The sequence below is a fragment of the Anthonomus grandis genome, chromosome 11 (assembly GCF_022605725.1).
Source record: "Anthonomus grandis grandis chromosome 11, icAntGran1.3, whole genome shotgun sequence".
Taxonomy (NCBI): domain Eukaryota; kingdom Metazoa; phylum Arthropoda; class Insecta; order Coleoptera; family Curculionidae; genus Anthonomus; species Anthonomus grandis.
In genome coordinates this window covers 19,099,524-19,122,471 of record NC_065556.1, presented here as the reverse complement: position 1 = coordinate 19,122,471, position 22,948 = coordinate 19,099,524, and the positions used below count along the sequence as shown (strand labels likewise).

Genomic DNA, 22,948 nt, shown 5'->3' with positions numbered 1-22,948 from the left:
ATTGAGCACTTTAAAACATGTCTTCCCAAATGAATGATGTCATATTCAAATATTTTCTCTTAACTGACGCAAACCCGAATTGCGTTAAAGTTCGGTGAAAATATCCACATAGAACAGACAACGTCGACAATTCTGGAGGACTCAAAATCTCGCCAGATGAGTCGAGAGCCGTGGCGAAACGATACGCCGAGACGGATTTCGATCAATTCGGCCAGGAATAAACATAAAATCCTTAAAAAGAACCAATAAAAGAAGAAGATGAGGACCATTTTATCTGCAAAGAGGTTTTTTCACTTAAACTTCCCTTAATAATCCCTTTGTTCCAAGTCTTTTTGTTCCAATTAATCGTGGAAATCAGTGGGGTTTACTGACGTCCGTGTTCGTAGCCAGAGCAAAAGCACCAACAATCTGGAATAATCAATATTGCACAGCCCCCGACCGACCCTCCCCCCGCACCCTTTTCGCTCAGCAAACTTCTCCTCGGTTTTCTTTTGGGTTTAGTATTAGAGCCATAATAGTCATTTCTATGTAGTGCATTGTAACACCCCCAAAGAAAAAATCCTTCATTAATTTATTTGGTGGTGGAAGTTTTTTCCGGTTATCAGTTCGGAAAACTGGGTCGGCTCTTCAGAAGTTCGATGGAGAATTTTTAAAAGTTCGTAAAGGAAGTTGGACTTGGAAAATGTTGTTGGTTATCTAATTTTTGCCACAATAAAACATCGCAATGGAACTTTTTTCTGTATTAAATACGTTTGTTAGATTGATGACACACTCGGGCAATTTTCACGATTATTCCGATCTATTATTAGAATTTTCATAATTTGCTTGTTTTACTTTATGCGCGTTAAAAAAAATATTCGATCATTGAAGTTTCTGACGTCAGGGTGAGTAAGAGATTAGATTATTTGATGATATAATAAACTATATGGGATCTTTAAAGTATCAAATTTTATCACACATATATTTTGTATTATACTTAAGATAGTCATTCGCAATCAACCGACTGAAGATGGACAAGAAGAAACACCGGGAAATCCTGATAAGGAAATTAAGAGTAAGAACGTGTTTTGAAAAGAGATCAAAAATTATTCCTTTAATTCAAGGTCAAGTTTGAGAAAATTTGGTAATTGTTAGTATAAAACTGCATAACTTCAGTTCAATGTGCTGTAAAGAAGAGTCTTCAATTAGAGAACGATGATCAGAAAGAAGCAAGTTCCTTGACAAACAATTACAGCTGCATAGATGAACTGCAAAACTCACTATGCTTACACTCAGCAAGTTACTTTAATATGCACTATGTAAGCCTTCATCAGACACTAATTCTCAGTTCAAGAGGATAGAGCTGCTCATGGAATGACCACTTAGCCTAATCTAACAATTTTAATTAAAAATTGAGGCCTTAGCCGAGAAAAGTCTACAGATAGCACACTGAGCAGTTCTATTTAACAGAAAAACAGCAAATTTAGGGACCCAATTTACGGTTTGCCTCAATTATGGGTCAGCACTGGGTAAAGATATTCAAAAAACATCAAATAGAGATTAAAAAACTTTTTTTGTTAAACTTTTGGTTCAATATGCTTCAGACCATATATGTAAGGCTCCAGTTGCGGAATAATGAATTAGAAAATTGTGAAAAAGCTGAGCAATCTGATAAGAGTTCCTAGCTCTGATCACATGATAAAAAGTAGGACAAGGAAAAATTACAAGAGCCCACTCTCTGAAAAGAAAGCATGTTGGCTGAACTTCTAATTGTTTTTGTTTTTCTGAAGATTAAAGGTTTAAGGAAAATCGGTAAGTTTACAGTAAATGAAAACATAAAACTGCACAATGCAAAATATATTCTTGTATACAGCATACTGAACCCTGGCATGTATGTCCCACTCAGGACAACAAAAATATCCAATTTTAGTAACTCAGCTTGTGGTTCATGTGCTCTATATAAGACTCCCTCTGATCAGGAGACTTATTCTTGAATTCAAGGCAGTAGAAATGCTTATAAAAAATTACTTGCTTTTGTCAGTTGAGGAAAGCTTATGGACTTCATAATGAGGCGTTAGCAAAATAGAAAATTTAGGATTGGTTCAATTTACTGTTTACAAGCTAAGCCTTATATCAATTGCTTATATCAGTTCTGGGTAAAGATACTTAAAAAGCATCATATAAGATTCCACATCTTTTGTCTTTACTTTTAATTCAAGGTGCTGAATGTAAGCCTCCAATGTTAAAAAGGCCTAGAAGAAAAAGTGAAAAAGAGAACTATGAGAAAAGACGTATATAAGAAAGTAGGATAAGATGAAAATCAGCAAGTTAGTCCAAACAAAAATCTGCATAGCACAGCAAAGACAACTGCATAACTCTACGCTTGTAAACAGCACACTAAAACGTACTATGTAATTCTCTCTCAGGGCAGAAAAATAGTAAATTTTAATAGAATTTTGGATACAATGTGCTTTGTATAAAACTTTGACTCTATTCTTGAGTTCAACGGAGTAGAACTTCTTCTGGAAAGACGACTTATCCTTGTCAGACATGTTTAATTCATAAATTAAGCCTATTCGTAGATTTTGTATTGCGGCTTTATGGTTCAATGTGCTTTCTACAGGTCACGACTTGTCTCAATTGTGGATTAATACTACGTGAAGGTATTTTAAAAAGTAACCGGATAGAGAATTCAAATCGCTTTTTTTTCTTTTAATAAGACCTTAAATTTTTACTCAGAAATAACTAGTAAATTTTAGTAATCCAATTTTTGTTTCCAAAAGCTTTGCATAAGATTCTGACTGTTTAGGACCTCTATTTTTAAGTTCAAGAGAGTAAAAATGTTGATATAAGCTCATAGAAAGACTTATGCTTATCATCAGACGAGCAACGCTTACAAACAGCATGCTGAGCCGTTGTATCCACTTATGACAAAAAAAAGCAAATTTAGGATAGCATCTTATGATGCAATGTGCTATCTACTTGTGTAGGCTTAATTATGAATCTGCACTGGATAAAGGGAATTTTAAAAATTTCAAAAACGTGGGATTTACCTATTTTCGCTGCTCTTTCACAGCTGTTAAGTCAGTTTGAGGTAAAAAAAAGTAAACTATAGAGCATCCTTCACCACCAAATCTTTACGTTAAACAAACAATAAATGTCGTCAAAGTAGTACGCGTTCGTTTAACAATAGGCCCGATTATGTAGACAGAAAAGTCATCGGACTAAGAATTTTGTTTTAAATTAAAATCGGTCGTCATTCTTCGAGACAGACGCTGCTGGAAGGTTAAATGTGAGACGACATTTTCAGAACGGCTAATAAAACTTGTTAAAACTGAGTGAAAAAGCTATGGTTGCTGAAGAACGCCGTCCACCACACAAAATTCAGGTATACACAAACCAACCAGCAAGATACGTAAAATAGAATGCGAAATAATGTAGGTTATCGACCCCTCTGGCCGTAATATGGCGTGTAGTGTAACTATAAGCGACTTGTGCAATAAATTACGATTCAAGAAGAAGAAAATGGCCGCCTTACCTTGTCGCGTATACCCGGGCTTCGACGGTATTGTAGTGCCTTGGATACGCCGAACACTCGGTATTTATGACACAATTAACGAAGCGACCGAACCAGCACCCGAGTATAGGAAAAGACGATTTCCTTATTTGGCCACGTATAGTTCAAGAAAAAAATCACACTTTACCTACCGTTTCTTTGTTTTTACGTAGATTTACACGAAGGTTTCTTCAAACCAGATACGCACATTTTGCCATTCAAGACACGTAGAGGGCACCCTCAAGCTTTTAAGGATGGTCTTCCATGTTTCCTGATGATAGTACAATTTTGGCATGCCATAGTAGGTGATGTGTTTGTTAAAATTACATACCTCCAGGTGGTATCTAAGGTTCTTGCAACCTCATTTCCTAAGAGAATCAGTATATCCATGGAGCATCTGAAATTTTTAGAGGCCATTGAGTCACGTAGGTGCTTTTATTGTAAAAGCCTTCACTATTATTCAGTATGCGGTCTACAACTCTATTATAAAATTCTTATTGATGAGATGTTATTCCTACATCCATATATTCAACCCTTATGAAATTTTAAAAATGCGTTTAATCGTTCGTGGCTCACATTAACGGAATTTTATGGTTAATATTTTAGGTATATCCCCGATTCATATGCTATCTATATAAGCCTTCGTTTACTTAACAGATCTTCTCTATTCAACGCTTATGAAATTTTAAAATCCGTTCATTGTCAATGTCTTATAGACAGCACATGAACCACATTAACCTTTACTCATTACTGAGCCTCTATTTAAATAAAAAAATTAAATATAGCAACCGCGGTGATGCCACTATTGCTAGACTCGTTAAGTTTGTTAAAACTCACATTATTACTAACCTAAAAGTTACTCTCACTTTAACGAAATTTTTCTATTAACCATTTTCAATAATTCCTAGGCTCATATGCTGTCTACAAATTTTCCTTTACTTAACAAATTTTAAAAATTCGGCATTAAATACATTAAAATACACTATATTGCACTAAAACCCGTCTACACAGATATGGACTTATTATATTTAATTTTAAGACTATTCCCATTCTGCTATTCAACGCCTATAAGGATCATTCCTGGCCCATTATTTAGACAAATGGTTGCAGACCACACATTGAACAGCGCTTCATATTGCTCAACGTCTCGAGTTTTGTTTGTTAATTCCGCGGTTCATGTAGTGTCCTCAAATCCTTCTTTTACTAACCAGGTGTTCTCTATTAAACGATTGCAATTTTTTTTCATTACTTAACCACTACTTGGACAAATAAAAATTATACACAGCATATTCAACTCCAGTGGTGCTATTCTTGCTGAACTCCTTTTGAGGTTTGTTAAAGCTCACACTAATCCTAACTAACAATATTAAAAGTTCATTACTGGCTGACGAACTCTATATACTGAGACGATGTCGATGTGCGAAGAAGAAATTGAGATATCGTAAACGAAAGCAAGAAACAATAAAATTAGCCAATCACTTAATTTATATAGAGCGTAACCAAATTATGTATCTAAATCGGAAGATCTTTACCCATGACTTAACGGTTTTTATAATCTAAGGTACTTGGAATAGAATTACCAATTCTTCTTCTAGAATTTCATTAAAAAAAAACATTGTATATTTCAATCGCTACCACTGACATTTATATAATACATATACACCATTTGCTTGATCAAACTCGTGTTCGTTTTGACACCATTTCAAGCCGCACGATCCAAAAAAATGTTATTTATTAAATCAATTATCCCGAGCTTATAATAATTTTGATGCAGAATATTTATTGTTAACAGGTTTCTCAAATTGTTGCATTGTAATGTCTAATTAAAGAGGAAAAAAATACGAGACTTGCCTTGAGATAGGATAAGTTTACCATAATGTAGCGTTCACTTATGAGCTGCTTAAATTACATATTTGTTTTAAAACGCGTACATATTACGTTATGTTTTATATTAAAAAAAAAAAGAGCCTTTCTACTCAGTTTTTTCAATGTCTAGTAAGATCCTCCGAGCTATCGCTAAGCCTTCATCTAATATAGATAATTGAAATAATTTTAAAAGCCTCCCAGTTCTTTCGTAGAGAAACGCTTGAAGCTTGTGGGTTTAATGATTAACAGATCCATATTTACATTGGCTGAATTGTACCAGTATTTTCTAGATCTTAAATTCCAAACTGTATTAAATGGATAGCCCTGGTGATTTGTTGCCTCTCCCTGGACCGATTTTTTTACAATTGCCTAAATCACTTTAGATTTTAGTGAAAGAAAAATTTGGCACAATTTATGAAGTGTTTTAGAATCTGCAAAGCATTTTCCACTATAGAGAAAGAGAAGAAACTACTTGAAGGTCTTCGAAAATGAACTTACTTAATGAGGTGAATTATTGAGAGAGAAAAAGCTGTAAAAAAACTGCATATTGTTCCAAGTTCGCCTTAAAAATCCACAGTATATTTGTAAATAATCCTTTTCTGATGTGTTGGTTTGGGTGCAATGATCTTCTTGCTTTTTATTAGATCTTTTTAGGATTAGGATCCTTTAGGAAGCAGAATACGAATACCATGTCGAGGTTTGTCACTTTTGCTTCCAATAGGCCAACTGTCAATCCAGAAAGTAGTGCAAAACAGTCTCGCGAAATTTGTCGTCAATTCTCGCAATTTCTGTAAAGTTGGGTTAGATGCAACAGTGACAAATATCTCGTGTATTAGGAGATCTTTCTGGTATTCTAAGGGTCTTTTGAAATCTTTTTCTGGCTTCTTTCTGGAGGATCTTCAGTTGTTTATTATTGGGAGACTGAGACATTTTTCGTGGGAAAAACTGTATGCCGTTTCCAATACGCGCCACTCATTTAAGTGCCTATAAACGACATAATAGTAAATGTTGCCACATTTTCTAAAACCGTCGACGCTGCCAATGGCCGAATGTTAATAAAATCATCTCGGATGGTAATGTAACAAGTAACAACCTCTTATTTTAGATTTAGACACCTATAATAGCGCGAGTGTTGTCGGTTTTGCTTTAAGCTGACTCGGTTTGTGTAGGTATATGTATGTGTACACACATACGTCGGGTTATTTACTTTTCTTATACACAGGGATCAGTTTTTAGATTCGGATATGTGGTATTTTTAAGTTGGTGGGCGAGAGTTATCATTATCAATAGTGAGTGAGTGAGTGTTTTTGTTGCGTTGGGGGGTTTTCAGTTGCTGTTTTTTCTCTATGAGGAAATGAAAGTGTTATCATGTGAGTTTGGATTAGTTTAAATATTGTAATCAGTTATTCATGCATTTCAATTAACCAGTAGTTAGTATTATTAACAATTTCTATTGGACTTTTTCTTTTGTTTATTCAAATTTATTGGACATCAAGTTTACCTTTTTACTACTCTTCATGGCTCATAGCTTTATAGCTGCTTAATTTTCTTCATTTTATTATTTTTCTTTTCTTTTTAAATGGGTAATTTTTCTCCTATTTATAGACATTCAAAGAATAAATCGAAAAATCGAGAATGCTAATCTGCAATGAATGCACTTTAGTGCCTGGAGTCACTTCTTCAACTAACTAGAATAAATCAACCTTTTGTTTGTTTTTTGGCATTCTAGGTTGAATTTCAATAACGTCTGCCATTTTGCCATCCCATTCAACACTTATTTCTTACAGGTTTCATTGTTCAAATATCATCATTGAGCTATTCGAATATTTGCTACGGTGCCGAATTCAGTGGCAGAATGCCTAAACCTTGATAATAAAACTTAAAATAACAAAAAAATAGTCCTCAATCAAGAATTGGAAGAAACTGCCTGGAAAAAATACTAAATTTAGGAGCCTAAAATAAATTAAATAAATACACATTTGTATAAAACTTCCACCCAAAAAGAACAAAATGGTGACCACTTGAACGCCATTTTGATTTTACTCTCCTTTTAAGGGTTAAAACTGGAATTTTCCAGAGGATATAAAATCCGGAATAAGTCCAAATTGCCTGGAAGAGAACATAAATTATTCGTCCAGTCAAGGATCTCGAATATTCTTTTAATTTATTGTTGATTTCATGAAATTCTAGAGCAAATTCTTCAATTTTTGAGCTGCTTAAGAAAAATTGAAAATTCTTAATTGCCTAAGAAAACTGCAAACAAATTTTTGTCTTCAACTGCCTGGACGAAATACCAAATTTTTTTGAAAGGCGTTTTAATCTGGACACGAGCAAGAAAAAATTAAAAAAAACGCTTCAAAGATATTTTTTAACACACAATTCATCGTTGTTTACTTTAAGGCATTCACGATTCAACCAAGGGATTTTTCATTAAGCTAGTTTCTAATATATACGTTGTATGGCTTTGAATCATCCTGTAATGTATAATAAATACAAAATGTAGCCAAGGTGCGGAAAAAAAATCATTCTCACTTTATACCAATGGCACGGCATCTATAGGACGATATAATCATTGATTTTTATTAATAGATCGGCTATTTATAGCAAAAAACACTGTTGTTTTGTATAACACGATGGTTAACAAGCCATTAGAAAATTATTTCATATCGATGTTTTTTTTTCTTTGCTGTTGATAGGGTGTGACTTACCCTGCGGGTTATTTCAAGGTCGTATAGTCAAGGGTGGACGTCGTCGTTCACATCCCCCCCCTAAAGGGATGTTTCAGTCATCACATCAGGTTTTATTCATTAATCGGTGCGGTAATAGGGACAGTGTACTAGTTTAACTAATTTAATCTGGTCAAATACCAGTTGTATAACCTTGAATTTAAACTGTAGTAAGATTTGTTCACTTTTTAACCAAGGAATGATTATTTTATAAAACGGTTTTGATATTACGTATATAATATATTCTTCAGTGTAGGAATTTTGTTCGTCGAGGTTACCAACTTGACATTTTCGGGTCGTATACTCTTTTTTTTTTCTTTAACGAAGTCTTAATTGATGTGTTTGTGTTGTTAATAATAATCAGCGTTAATGTGGTGACAATGGTTTTATCTTTTGACGTATCCACGGTCTGCGCTGATAAGGTCGGAATATTAAATTTAAATGTCGCCATTTTAAACGTAAACTAACATTTTTACATAGTCGGTGTCGTCGAATATTTAAAGCTATTTACGGTCTAAAGGATTGGATTATTTTTTTTTGTAAGTGACAATTTTATTTTTATTTTGCAGCAATATATTCTCCTTGGACGGTTCTTTGGTAATTTTAATTTGTCGTTCTTCCCTTTAAAATTATTTTTTTGCTTGTCTTCAAGCATTGAAAATTCTGTATTTCTTCCAGGCATTTGAGAAACTCAATGTTTTTGAGCTTTAGAAGACCTCATGCAATTAAACTTCTGTTTTTATTCAGAAAATTCACTGAAAAGTAGAGAATTACTCATTAAAAAAAAGTGGAAGAAAAAATTCAGCTTGAAAATTGACCGATAGTTTCCAAGGCAAATCGACACTGGGATTGAAATATCGAAGGGTTATTCAATGTACAAATTAATACTGAGAGCGAAAAAACAGGATTAAAGTCAATTGTCCATATAAGGAGCAATTCAGTATGTTTTTCTCGATAGTAACAAACAAAATAATTCCAGACCAGTCAAGAAAAATTTTTTTTAAAGGAATTCTTTACAGGCATTTCACCTAATGTTTTTCTCAGAGACAGAAAATTGTGATTTTCTTTTAATTCTCTCAAGTCCCAATGAACACTATTCTTCTAGGAGGTTGAAAAACAAAAGGTTCAATTATCATTTATTCCAGGTAGTTGAAAAAGAAATAATGGTAAATTTGACCTGTTCCTCAACTGCCTAGAAGAAATACGAATTGACTTTAGGGGCCTAATAAACAAAAAATAGAGAATACCTTATGTTTTCCAAGCAGGTGAACAAATTGCAAATCTTCAATTGACTAAAATAAAAAAATGCCATTTTTTAAATGCTCTTGATAATCGAATTCCTTCTTTACCTGAGATTATTTTTCAGGCAATAGATGGAGACAAACAACACAAAATTGTATTTCTTCCAAGTGGTTAAAGAAATAACATTCACTTATTCCAGGCAGTTGAAGAAGAAATAAAACTATAAATTTTACTTTAAGATGTTAAATGTGACTTGATTTTGTCGCTTCCAGTCCAATACAATGATTGTGTATTTTAGAAGTGTAACAGATAAATAAAACTGATTTTATTCTTAAAGAAATGTCGATGTTTCGGCTTTTATTTAGGGCAAATTCTATTGAATGACGGCTATATTTTGTGTCTGAAGATGGCCTAAATAAATCATCATAAACATCGGCGTTTCTTCCGGAACAAATCAATAAAAGCTTAGTTTCTGTAATTTCTTCTTTAACTGCCTAGAAAATGTTCCTGAAGCAATTTCCATTGCGTGAAAAAAAGGTCTAGAATAACCTAAACTGCCTGAAAAAGAATTAAAAATGTATTTTAAATGTCTGAAAAGCAGCAAAAGCAATAAATATTTTTTCAATTGTAACAAAAGCGGAATTTGTAGCTTTATTTTTTTTTCAACTGCCTGGAAAAATACAATCTTTAGTTCAATTGCTTATATAAAAATATCTGTAGGTGCAGTTTCGTCTATTGCCACTGCCTGGAAAAGGGAGCAGAATAAAGTTAACTGCCTGGAAGAAATACACATTGATTGCATAGGTCTGGAAGCAACAAAATCAAGTTACAAAACCGGAATTTATAAATTTATTTCTTCAACTGCCGGGAATTAGCGAACTTTATTTCTTTAAGTGCCTGGAAAAAATACAAAGTTAATTAACATTATTCAGACTATTTATTTCTTTCAGACAGTTGAGGAACAAAAAAATTAATGTTCTCAACTGCCTAAAAGAAAATTAAAAATACGCTTTTAACCAGTTCTTCCTCTAGTTCTTTTAACCAGTTGGCACTAATATAAAAATATCTGATGTAGCTGGAGTTTATTCTGTTATAACTGCATGGAAAAGGCTCTATAATAACACTTTTTTCAATTACTTAAAAAAAAAAAACAAAATGGGTTCAGTTTCCTATACACAAATCCTATTTCAACTGCCTGAAAAGGGATTCAAAATAACCTCAAGTGCCTGAAAGCAATTCACATTGATTGCATTGGTCTGGAAACAACAAAATCAAGTAATTTTAACTGCCTAGAATTAGTGATTTTATTTTTTCAACTGCCTGGAAGAAATACAATTTTGTTTTCTTCTATAATTACATGTGAAAAATACAAAACTGGTTCGTTTTCCGATAGAATAATATACATAGTAAGAATTTTTTCCTGTTTAAACTGCCTGAAAGAGGATCTAGAATAACTTCAACAAATTTAAATTCTTAAACTGTAACAAAGGTCTAAATTGTACTTTTGTTTCTTCTTTATCTCGGACTCTGATGTAAGTAATGTAGATTTTAAAGGTCTTGAACAGATAAAATTAGGAATTTGTTAGACCTGCACCTAAAGTCTCTTAGGATTGTGCCTTAATTATTTCACAAGGAGGGTTTTCTGTCTCATTTTGCCTTAAAAAAATCTGAGAGGCGAATGCACACAAATTAGTAGATCGTGATCCCTTACGTATCTGTTTATTTATTTGCACTTCACAGATTATATCACACTGGGTAACTAATCCTAGTACAAAGTACAATCCTAAATCTAAATTATTTCTCTGTAGTATAATATATTTACATTGGTCTTAAAATTCTTTTTAGTTGGGTTAAAGTAATTAAATAAGTCTATTTTATCGTGTATTTTATAAGTCTATTTTATCGTGTATTTTATAAGTCTATTTTATCGTGTATTATAGTTACACATACTGAAAAGAGGTGAATTTAGATGTATATTGTTATTGGCTACATACTGGGAGGTAAAAACTAAGAACAATTCCGGTATGGTAAAGAAGAGACTAGTCGGAATATCACGTAAGTAAGGAATCAGGAAAAATTAAGTCAACACTTGTTTATGCTCATTGGCTATTTCAGAATAAGCCATAAGATATCTGTAGATGGTTGTTTGTTTCAGTTTTGTAATCCCTTTTACGTTGTTCTTATTTTTCTTCTTGTTTAGATTTCTGAAGAGAGAATGAAAGTAAAAAAAAAAAAAACAACACACAAGTGTGAATTACCAATAACAGTTATATATATTATGTTTTCTAAATATAAATGATGTATTTCTCCTCTAATACTATTTAGCTACCTGCGATTGGTTGTTCTTCACATCTGTTCGTGATGCCTTATGTACTTTTTGTTATTCTTTCTTTTTCATTGGCCTTCTACTTCCCTTGCACTTGTAACCAATAAGCAGAAACTCGTATTGGCAAGTATTTTCATATTTTCTACTTCTCGATTTGTGGAGCAACTCGAAAATCTTTTAATATTTTACTTTCTGTACTAAAATTATATTGACTCTGGTTAGGTTGTATCACATAGGTAAGTAAGTTATGCTGCTTATTCTAGATGCTGTGTTTTTCCTCTAAACGGGAGGTCCTAAAGCTAATTACGAAAATTGGTTGTTTACTTCTCTTCTTATGAATTTTATTTATTTTTTATTTTCCTTTGGCTTTCTGGTTGCCTTTGAATTGTAATTATGGGTTTTGAGGTAGTTATCAGACGAATTTGATTTTGCTTTCTTAATTCAGCATTAAATCAATTAAGAATTCATATATTGAATTTCAATACTTGGGAAAGCTAATTTAATATTATTTTGAAGGAAAGTAACATAAACGTTCTTTATCTTCTGCTATAGCTTACAAGATCATAAAAATAAAACAGACCATTTCTTGTATATGGTTGTATTGTTTTCCTAGATGCATTTGCTTTTGAAAAAGATGTTGGGAAAATCAATTATCACTGGACTGTGATCTGAGGTATTGAAGTCATAAATAGAAGCTCTGATAAATAGTTTTTTTTTTAATATTCAGTTGTTTTCTGTCACTTACTACAGTTAAAAGCAAAATAGTCGTAATATAAACTTAATATAAACTAAATGGCAATTGTCTTGCTTATAAATAGGGTGTTGTATTTATCCTGGGTGCCACCTTATATGAAAAATTAGTGATTGAACAAAATAGTTAATTTTTTTACTAAATTTTTATGAGATTATAAATAACGGATTTGGACATGAGTATAGAGGATCATCAATAAGACCATTTAGCCATTTATGTGTTTTCTCTAAAGAATATTTAACGGGCGGCCATTGTGTTTTGAATACGCTCAAAGTCATATTTGTAACATTTATAGTATGGGTTCCAAATTATGCAGGCATATTCTACTAACCTTCTTATGTAAGCATAGTACAGCTGCTTGATTCTTATATAATATAAATTTACCAATCCCTACATCTTCCTTAACCAAAAAATCAACTTTATATTTAACCATCTTCCACGGCCTCTTCGTTAGACAGTTTCTTATAAGTTATTTAGGAGAGAGATAAGAAAGATGTTAGTTGTAAAAGCCTACTACACTATAGAAGAATACTTCTTGGAGCATTTTTAGGTTTTTAAGTTTGACTTTGACTTACTATAGGAGGTTCAGATTTGGACGAAAAAAACAGTTGATTTAAGGTGGTTTTTACAGTATTGCATGATTGAATAAATTATTACACAGGTTTTTGGCCAATTTTAGTTACTACTATTTTAAAGGTTTTTATTATTTGTTCTTTGTTATGTGATATTTAAATGTTTTATAAATTCAGGTATTTTAATTTTATTGACCAATTTAGTTTTTATGTGTTTCTTTTATGGTCTGTTTGTTTACTCTATATTTAAGTCAGCTTTGTCAACCACATTTTTATGTTATGTGAAAATAAAGCATATTTCATTTATACACATAAATTTGAGATGCTTGATTTGTAATGTATTTATAATGAGGTATAAATGTTAGTTTTTGATCAAAGGCTACTCCTAAGTCAGTAACCTCATTGACGCGTTTAAGCAACACATCATTTAATTTTTACGGGTACGTGATACTGTTTTCTTTCTTATTCTCAATTGACCAGTGAATGACACTATCCAAATCTTTTTATAATTCCGAACAGTCTGCAAGCCCTTTTTATCTGTTCCTTTGGTTTTCTGGTTGCATTTCTCTGAAAGCACCACCGTAGTGATACTTGTTAGTCTCAGATGGTACCAGAAGAGCCTAATAGGCAAGCAAACGGCCTCATTGATTCTCTTAGGAATTTGCGAGTTTTCAATCTGTACAGTAAGATCGCACGCAATTATAAAGAAAAGAAAGAAAAAAAAAAGAGAGGGCATCATCATCGCCAGGCGGTGAGTCTTGCCGGTCTCGCTTTATACTGTTGTAAAGCGAGGAGGCAAAATAATCGTCATCGACGACGTCTGACGATGATGATAATATTACCTGCCCTGAAAACGTCGGCCGAACTTCCTCTCTCGAAAAAATGTGGACGAATAAAATAATGACCCGTTTGATTATATTGTATTTGTCACGGGTGCTTTTAGAAACCGCATTTTAAATACCCAGTTTATCTGGGCACGGTCTTCGACTCACATTTTGTGATTTACTTACACTCTCATCTCGGTTTATGTTATCAGGTCGGTTTATACGTTCGCCATTATTTTTTTTATTTTGAGGCTCCAGTAGATTGTAACCTCCATTTTGTTTTTCAGATGTCAGCAGGATCTCACATACAGATGGCACCTCAATCGACAGTCAACACTTCCCAGCCCATCCATAACCAAGACTCCAATATGAGTACAGGTAAGGTTCATCCATTACTTATTTAACGGTGAGCCTTGGAGGCCATTTTGTGCAAAATTTACCGTAAATTATAAAAGTATTTGGGGAATACAATAGGATTTTTAGAAAGTCCCGGGAAAACTCCAAAATTAGACATTTTTTTTAACGTCTCAGAAATATTTAATTTATTAGAAGATGGGAATCTTTATGAGGCATTGTAAGATTTACCAGGAATGTCTATAGAATTAGGGAAATGAATAATAAAATTTAAATTTTTTAAATTGGTTAACGGTACTTCAGAATTTTTTCAGGAATAATTTGGTACTGTCTGGAAGAAATTTGAAAATGTTCGTTTTTCTTTGCTTCTTTCAAGTGTTTTTCTCTCTTGGAAAATGCTCAAACTTAATGCCTTCTTTCCATGCATTTTGCAAAGAAATGCAAATTTTTTACCTGAAAAATATTCAAAATTACATATTTCAATTGTCGTTAAATTAATTTCTTTGTAAAACGTTTGGTTGGTCGGAACTTCGGAGTATCAATGAAACTCTATTAGTTTAGTGCGACGTTTCGCCGGTTTAATTCCAGCTTCCTCAGGCACAATACAAGAGATTAGACTACATTTCTAGTTTATTATTTATGTGAAGAAATTGCATATTTCAGTAAAAAATCAGTGATATCAGTATATCTCTGTTGTGTTTCAATGTATATATTTCTGGATTACCACTGACTGTTTCATTTCTATTCCTAAATTCCGACGAACCTGTTGGTTTACAAAGAAATTAAAAATGACTTTAAGTGCTTGAAGAAAAAAATTTGAAATTTAGATAAAATAACACTAATTTTGCTTCCTGGAAAATATTTAAAATTGCTTTAACTGTCTGGAGGAAATTAAAAAAAAAAAATTTCTGCTCTCTTCCAGGGGTTTTGTAAAGAAATATTTTTGTTGCATGCTGAAATTAACTTCAATTACCTACAATCGCTAAATTCTATCTGGAAGAAATACAATGTTATTTTTTACTTAAATTCCATAATTTTCTAAAAAATAGTCAAAATTGGTTCAATTTGGAGCAAAAATTTTAGTCTTTTTTGCCTAAGAAACAATCGAAACTAACCTCAAATGCCTGGAATTTGATTTTTCCTTTCTTCTAGGCGTTCTGCAAAGAAATACTAATACTTTGTCCAGGAAACAATAAATTATTTTATATAAAAAAATTTATAATCAGTTACTTTTCAAATGCCTGGAAAAAAATGTATTATTTTAAAAAAGGAAACCCGTGGTTTGACACCTAGAATTGTTAAATTCTATTTCAGCTACTGCTTGGAAGGGATTTAATAATTGCTTCAACTTGCCTTGAAGGAATAGGTTCAATGTTTCTTTTTTTTTAATTATTACTCTACAATTATCCAAGAAAAAAGCGAAATTGGTTCAATTTGAAGCAAAAATTGTTTTTTTTTGTATGTAAAACAATCGAAAATAACCTTTCCTTAACCTTAAAGTTATAGAAAAAAAAAACAAAAAACAAAAAAGTCTAACAACAACGGTTGTTCGTTGTAATGTGATCTGTGTAAGTGTATGTCTAGGCCTGATGATGCTCCGATAGGAGCGAAACGCGTGTAGCTTTTTAAGAAATTATATATACAGATGTTTAATGAGACCCTGACTTGGATTTTTTTACTTTTGTTTTGTGTTTTTTTTTTTGTGCGGTCTCTTGGAGAAAGAATGGATGATATGTTTCAATAACCTCAAGTGCTTGGAATGGCTCAATTTTTCTGGACTGTCTAGACGAAATTAAATTTTTCAAATTTACATAAATACTATTTTTTTTCCTGAAAAGTATTCAAAATTGCTTCAACTGCCTGGAAGAAGAGTCAATATTCCTTTTTTTTTAATTCCACAAGTAGCCAAGAAAAAACTGATATTCTAATCAGAAATCTTTCTTAGGCGTTCTTTAAAAAGATACTCAATTTTTATCCTAGAAAACATTAAAAATTACTTCAAGTATTTGGAATTTTAAAAATGCAACTTTTTTTGTCTGGGAAATAGTTGATATTAACTTCAGCTACCTAAAATTGTTAAATTCTATTCCTTCCATTGCCTGGAATAGATTCAAAATTGCTTCCTTGAAGAAATATAGGTACAATTACTCAAGAAAAGCAAAAATTATAGCCTTTTTGTCTGTAATACAATAAAAACTAACCTTAAATGCCTGGAATAGCTAGATTTTATTTTTTCCTATTGTCTGGACGAAATTTGACTTCTGCTTCCTTCCAGGCGTTCTGCAAAGAAATATATTTTTTTCCTGGAAGGTAACTTCAAAAGCCCTTGACAACACACCTGAATTAATTTTTAAAATTTTTCTTAATCTCTTTTGCCTGTTGGAGAGTTGAAAATAACTACTTAAAATAACTGCTTTTATTTCTTCAATTGGAAAAAATTAAAAAAAAATCTGATCCCTTCTAGGCGTTCTGAAGAAACACTAATTTTTTGTCCTGGAAAATATTAAAATTACTTCAAGTGCTTATAAAAAATCGGAAATTTAAAGAAAAAATATTTTTTTGTAGGAAATATTCAAAGTTACCCAAGAAGTCTAAAATGTCTTCAATTGCCTAGAAAAAATTTAAAAATATTAATTTCTTCTTCCTTCTAGGCGTTTTTAAAAAACACTAAATTTTTGTCCTGGAAAATATTAAAAATTAGTTCAACGGCTTGGAAAAAATTCAAAAATGTTCATTTTTCCAGGCATTTTGCCCAGAATGACTAAATTTTATATCTACAACTGCTTGGAAAAAAAAACATTTCTGCTCCCTTCCAGGCGTTTTGAAGAAACACTAATTTTTTGTCCTGGAAAACATTAAAATTACTTCAAGGGCCTAGAGAAAATCGGAAATTAATGAATTTTTTTTTGTAGGAGATATTCAAAATTAGCCAAGAAGAAGTCTAAAATGTCTTCAATTGCCTAGAAAAAATTTAAAAACATTTATTTCTTCCTTGTAGGTATTCTTGAAAAACACTAAATTTTTGTCCTGGAATACATTAAAAATTACTTCAAGGGCTTGGAAAAAATTCAAAAATACTTCAAGCGCCTAGAAAAAATTAAGAAACTAAATGTTTTTTCTTTTCTCCAGGTGTTCTGCCTAGAATTTCAAAATTTTATTTCTTCAACTGCCTTTCAAAAATTCAAAACTTTTCATTTTAGCTTATTACCAAGCATTCTGGAAAAACATTAATTTTTTTAAATATATTCTTTTACGTACGAAACAACTATTTTAAATCCTTGAAATGTATTGAATATAAGAAAGAATTATGGGCCTGGAAAATATTATTCAAAGTTACTTTAAGTACCTGGGAAAAGATGAAAATAATTTCATCTGCCAGGAAATACAATATTTCAACAAAATATTTTGATCTCATTGTTCCACAATTGCCCAAAAAAAAACTCAAAATTTAAAGCAATGATTGTAGTGTTTTTTTTTCCTGGAAAAGAACTGCGTAACATTATTAATTTCTTAAACTTCCTAAGGAAGAGTTTGAAACAGTCTCAGGATATGACATGGGAAAATTGGGTACGACGCATATTTTTGACAACGAATTTAAGTTTTTTGCTGCCTGTAATAAATTTTGAAAATTAAATTTTTCTATTCTTTAAGGGTGTTCTAAGAAATCACTTAATTTTGTCATGCAAAATAATTCCAGGCAATTGAAAAAAGGGACTTTGTTCCATCTTGTGTCTCTCTCTGACCTACTGGATCGCTAACTATATAAATAATTAATTGGTCTTTTTTTTTCGACGCAATTGAAGCCTTTTTTCACGCATTATAGTGGCTAATAGAGAATAATAACTTGGAAAGTGACTGATTTGACCTTTTTCGATGCATTCACGTGAAACCGGGATTCGGTATTGAAATTCTATTGGTTATAATTAGAACCGGTTTACGTCCAGAGAAAAACCGAAACGATTAAACTTGGGAGAACAAACAAACTCTGTTAATGACACTGTTTTACAACTGTATATTATTTAACGAGGGGGTCGATTTAGATGAATTATTAAAATTCCGATAAAGTATTTCTACATTACAATTTGCAATGTTGCCATGCCCTTTGTGAGCACATTCCAAACTGGTTTCATAGGGTAAAATGTCTGACTAAGCCTTGAAAATCTTGAATTTCTAATTCGGTATAAACGGGCGAATAAAAGTGAGAATCTAATCGGTATTGCACCTCCGTTATTATTCTACTCTTGGTTTTGTGCCGTCGGCCGGCTCTTGCCACGCAAATAATATGAAAATTTCAAGTGAACATTTTTAGATTGGTTAGTAGTAGTAGAAAGGCGTGTGTGTATTTATGAGAAATCCGCTGTTGCACACTCGATTTGAGCCACTAGTATATAAACGACGTTCATGCAAAAAAAAGTGGAATCCGACTTGTTTTAATATTGATTTAACATGTATCAGGTGTAGATAAAATGTGGCAACTCTATATGGCAGGGACAGATTATATGCCAACTTTTGACACTTTTTTGACATCTGGCATGCCATGACGTTAGAACCCATTAGGCTTGAGAAATTTGAAAATAGATTTGATTTCAGTATCTCAAGATGGAAACGTCAAAAGTTGACGCATAACTTTTGTAAAAATATACAGAACGGTCCCAGTTAAAATTCAAACGTTATTGTTGAATCAAGAAAAACAACCCTCCAGTTATCAAATAATTGTGGCAACTCTCTAAGTCACGTAAGATACACTTATTAAAAGGCGCACTCCATTTTATGACATGTATATTTTTACGTATTTCGATAAAAAGCCACATTTTGAACAGCACGACACCTTCATTTATAATTTTTTTATCCAGCATCCCATGAATATCTAACACAGTAGGCTTAAAAAGACTTAATTTCCCAAGCCATATTGACTAACAGAGTGATGGAACACTAAAATAAAATTTCCATGTCTCTAGATAGAAATTTTAAAATTGGCATTGGACGGACGTATCACATATACAAGAAGGTTCCAGTTAAAATATAAAAATTTCAATGTCTAAGTCATGGAAAACAACCCCTCCAGTTTCTAAATAATTGTGGCAACTCTATAAGTAATGTAAGAATGCGTTAACCAGCATACTCGTACTTTGTATTCAATATTCATGAATTTTTCATCGATCATCATCAAATCGCATTCTCAAATAATCTGGCCCGTTTCTTGGAATATACATATGTGTCAAGCACTTCAAGTCATATATTTCCGCTCCTTTCCACGTTGCAGCTCAACAATTTTAACGAATATTTCATAAAAAAACCAATCAAATACTTGTTGAAAAGCTGTATCATATGGTAAAATTGCACTATACCGCAAAAAGAAACAAATTAAAATTACAGTTTTCAAATAGGTGTCGCCGTTCTTTCGCAATCCGCCGATTTCCAATATACAAACATAATGTCGAGCAAATAGTTTTGTAGATTATTATTAGTATGGTGAAAGTCCTCCTTGTCGATAAAATATTAAATTTGTAATTTTAATTCGTCATTGCATTATGCTAGCTGTCGTTATTTATATACGTGACATATACGAAAAGAAATTAACGCGAATTTTGTGCATAAAATCCCACAAGTTGTGCCGGTTAGTACGTAGGCACCAAAAGTATTGCCACATTTCATATACAGGGTGCGCCAAAGATTGCGCCTAAACCATATGAGGTAGAGCAAACATTTCTATAGCAAAATTGTAGGACTGCCAAAAATTATAAATTAAAGATATTTTTACATATTCTGGGTAAATTAGGAAAAAAGTATCATAAAATTTGTTATTTTAATGGAACACTTTGTATATTATTTCACAAAATTATTAGGCATGAAGAGAGCTTTACTTTGATAACTACATCGTACATAACTATGTCGTACATTATATTTAAAAAAAAAAAAACAAAAGCCTATTGGAGACTATAGTAAGACGAACGATGTGTCTCTCTTGTTTTCAGTGGCGCGGCTGGCGCAGTTAATTGGCGGCCGCTAAATGCCTCTGCTACTCGGTACTAATACGATGATTGTTTTCACCAAAGGTTCGTCTCATAGCGACAAAGAGGTGGACTCAAACACGCCGGAGAAGAACGCGACGACGCGGGCCCCGGAACAACAACAGCGGAAGCGCAAGCGCAAAGCAGACGACGCGGGCGGCGGCTTGGCCGGCGGCGGAGGAGCGACGGCCCCCAAGGGCGGCGGGGGCGGCCGTGTCTCTGTACCGCCGCCCGACAAGAAGATCAGCGAGTATTTTAAGCACTCGGGTAGCAGTCCCATCAGGCACGGCGGTGCCAAAAGTCCTAGTCCTCAACAACCTTATCCTATGGTAAGATAATATTATATTTAATACAGTGTGACCTCAATAATCCGGACTAATATAAAACCGCGTTGATATGGATAAGTAAATACATAATTCGGATTACTGAAGCAAAAAGTTTTAATTAAGTACCTTATGATACACGACATTTTTTGTTTTATTATTAGGCGCAAGTACAAACAACGCAGATGATCTTCTGACCCGTGAATATGCCACCTATAATTGACCATGTGAAAAACATTGATTTTCCAGAATCAGACCACAAACTTCCAAGGATTGACCTTGTGATTTGTTAATGGTCATGGCGAATGCAAGACGTATCGGAAGTTGAGGTCTTTTAAACACAAAAGGCATATCAGTTAGGATCATCGGGATCCTCGGAATGAGAACTTCCTCACCTTAGAATTTTCCTTCAAGTATCGTCGCGTAAATCAGATTGTTAATCAATTTACTTACCACCAAACGCGTACTGTTGCAAAGTTTTGATGGGTTTATGTTTAGAATCGTGATTACTACTGGGCCAACCTTTAGGCTTAAATTGTGCAGTGGTAAGTCAGGCACATCCAAGGAGTTTAAAAATTCAATTTGATTGGTGGCTTTATCTTCATTTGTTACACAGTCAATGGATTTGAATGAATGCATTGTTTCAATGATATCATTCTGAATTATGTATAGTTTAGGTCATCTACATCTTTATTCTTAGCTGCTAAAATTGCTTGCTTACTCCACCATTCATTATTTTTGTAGTTAGTAATGATGTTTGAGAATTCTTTGTTGATACAATAAGACAAAGCAATTGCTCAGAGAAATTTTCAGCAGATGTATCATTTAGCAATGCAACTCTCATGTTTGTTATCAGCTGGAGTTTCTTCACATAGCGTCATAGATTCGATAATTTGAGGCCAGCGTTTATTTCCTCGGCGGTTGATCTTGGAATTACTGGCAGAGCTTCTAATGCACGTTTATGCGCCATTATGCATTCATCCCAGATGATGATTTCCGATGCTGATAAAACTTTGGCCATTGCGGAGTTTTTTGAAATATTGCATGTCGGTTCTTCAATATTTTGAAGATTTAACGGCAATTTTAATGCTAAATGAGCCGTACGGCATCCTTGGCGTGGCTGCTATTCCATAAGAAGTAACTGCAAGCGCAATCTCGCACGGCAGTGGCTAAAACTAAAGACATGAGGAATGTTTTACCAGGCCAGAGGCAACCAGGAAATATAAACCATCATTTCCATCATCAATTGCCTTCATTAATTTATCATAAACTTCCTTTTGTTGGGGATTCAACAGTGGTATATTCGTTTGAACTACTAAATCTAATTCCTGGTGATCATATTCACGTTCCCGTTCAAATTTTCGATGAAATGCCTCATTAATTTCACGATTTGGCGCTGGCATTCCTAATCTGATTTATAAACAATCGCACATAACACATGTCTTCGATAAAGAGTAAAGCCCGAGTTTGTATCTCGTTCATGTCAAGATCGTGATTTCTGGAACTGACAAGAATTTGATGTAAAATATCTTCTGACATATTATCCTTGTATTTATCCCCAGGTTAGATGCATTCAATGGAAAGTATGACTTTGAGATGCAGAGATAATGGCTTCAACGATTGTCATATCCCAATGGGTATCGTTTTCTAGTAAATTGAGTTCTTCACATACAGCACGATATGTTGGGAATATTGTACCACTAACAGTCCGTAGGGACAGCAATAATCGCATCAGTAGAAGAACGCACATCCGGATAACCAGGAACATTCTCTACTTAACCGTAGATAAAATTACGTTTAGCTACCAACATCCCTGTTTTCCAGAAATACTCCTTGAAGACTTTGAACTAAAACATGCCAATCCAATGTAAATTGCAACGTCGAGGGTATCAATATGTATAAGATAAATAAATATGATTCCTGAACTATACAATTTTATTCAATGTCACTGAAACAAAAGTGAGTGACACAAACAAGTTAGGTAAAATGGCAAAAATGTTGACTAAAATTCAGTTATTTCATAGCAGCCTTTCTAGCAGCTAAAAGCTCTTTAACCCGTTTTCTAAAAAGTTTCCACCTATCGATCTATATATAAATAAAGATAGAGCTGCTAGAACTTCAAATCTGCTGGCGATTAAACAATTTTTAACCATCAAATATACATGTTCTTTTGATTATTGAACATCTAGGCATAAACAAGAGCATATCATTAGCTCGTCGCCTGGTATGTTTATAATATTTGTTGTGTTCATATTTCTAAGTTTCTTATAAACCAGGAAAATAGATTTTAATTTAAACGAGGAAGGAAAGGTTAGGATTTTATAAGTGATAAACAGCTGTCTACAAAACTTTCTCATATTTACATTAAACAGACATTGCTCTCTTCTAAACCTAAGAATTTTTTTTTCGTCCAAGTTG

At 33.0% G+C, this 22,948-nt stretch overlaps 1 protein-coding gene across 9 annotated transcripts in view; it reads left to right on the top strand.

Moving 5' to 3' along the window:
* LOC126742111 (serine/threonine-protein kinase tousled-like 2) overlaps positions 1-22,948 on the top strand; it is a 175,342-nt gene that overhangs the window by 135,117 nt on the left and 17,277 nt on the right. For 8 of the 9 annotated variants that reach the window (XM_050448661.1, XM_050448663.1, XM_050448664.1 and 5 more), the window contains 2 exons: positions 14,130-14,220; positions 20,253-20,536. In XM_050448661.1, coding sequence (XP_050304618.1) covers positions 14,130-14,220; positions 20,253-20,536 — 375 coding nt within the window. Of the gene's footprint in view, positions 1-14,129; positions 14,221-20,171; positions 20,537-22,948 lie in introns of all 9 variants that reach the window. The other variant, XM_050448668.1, reaches the window with a different exon arrangement.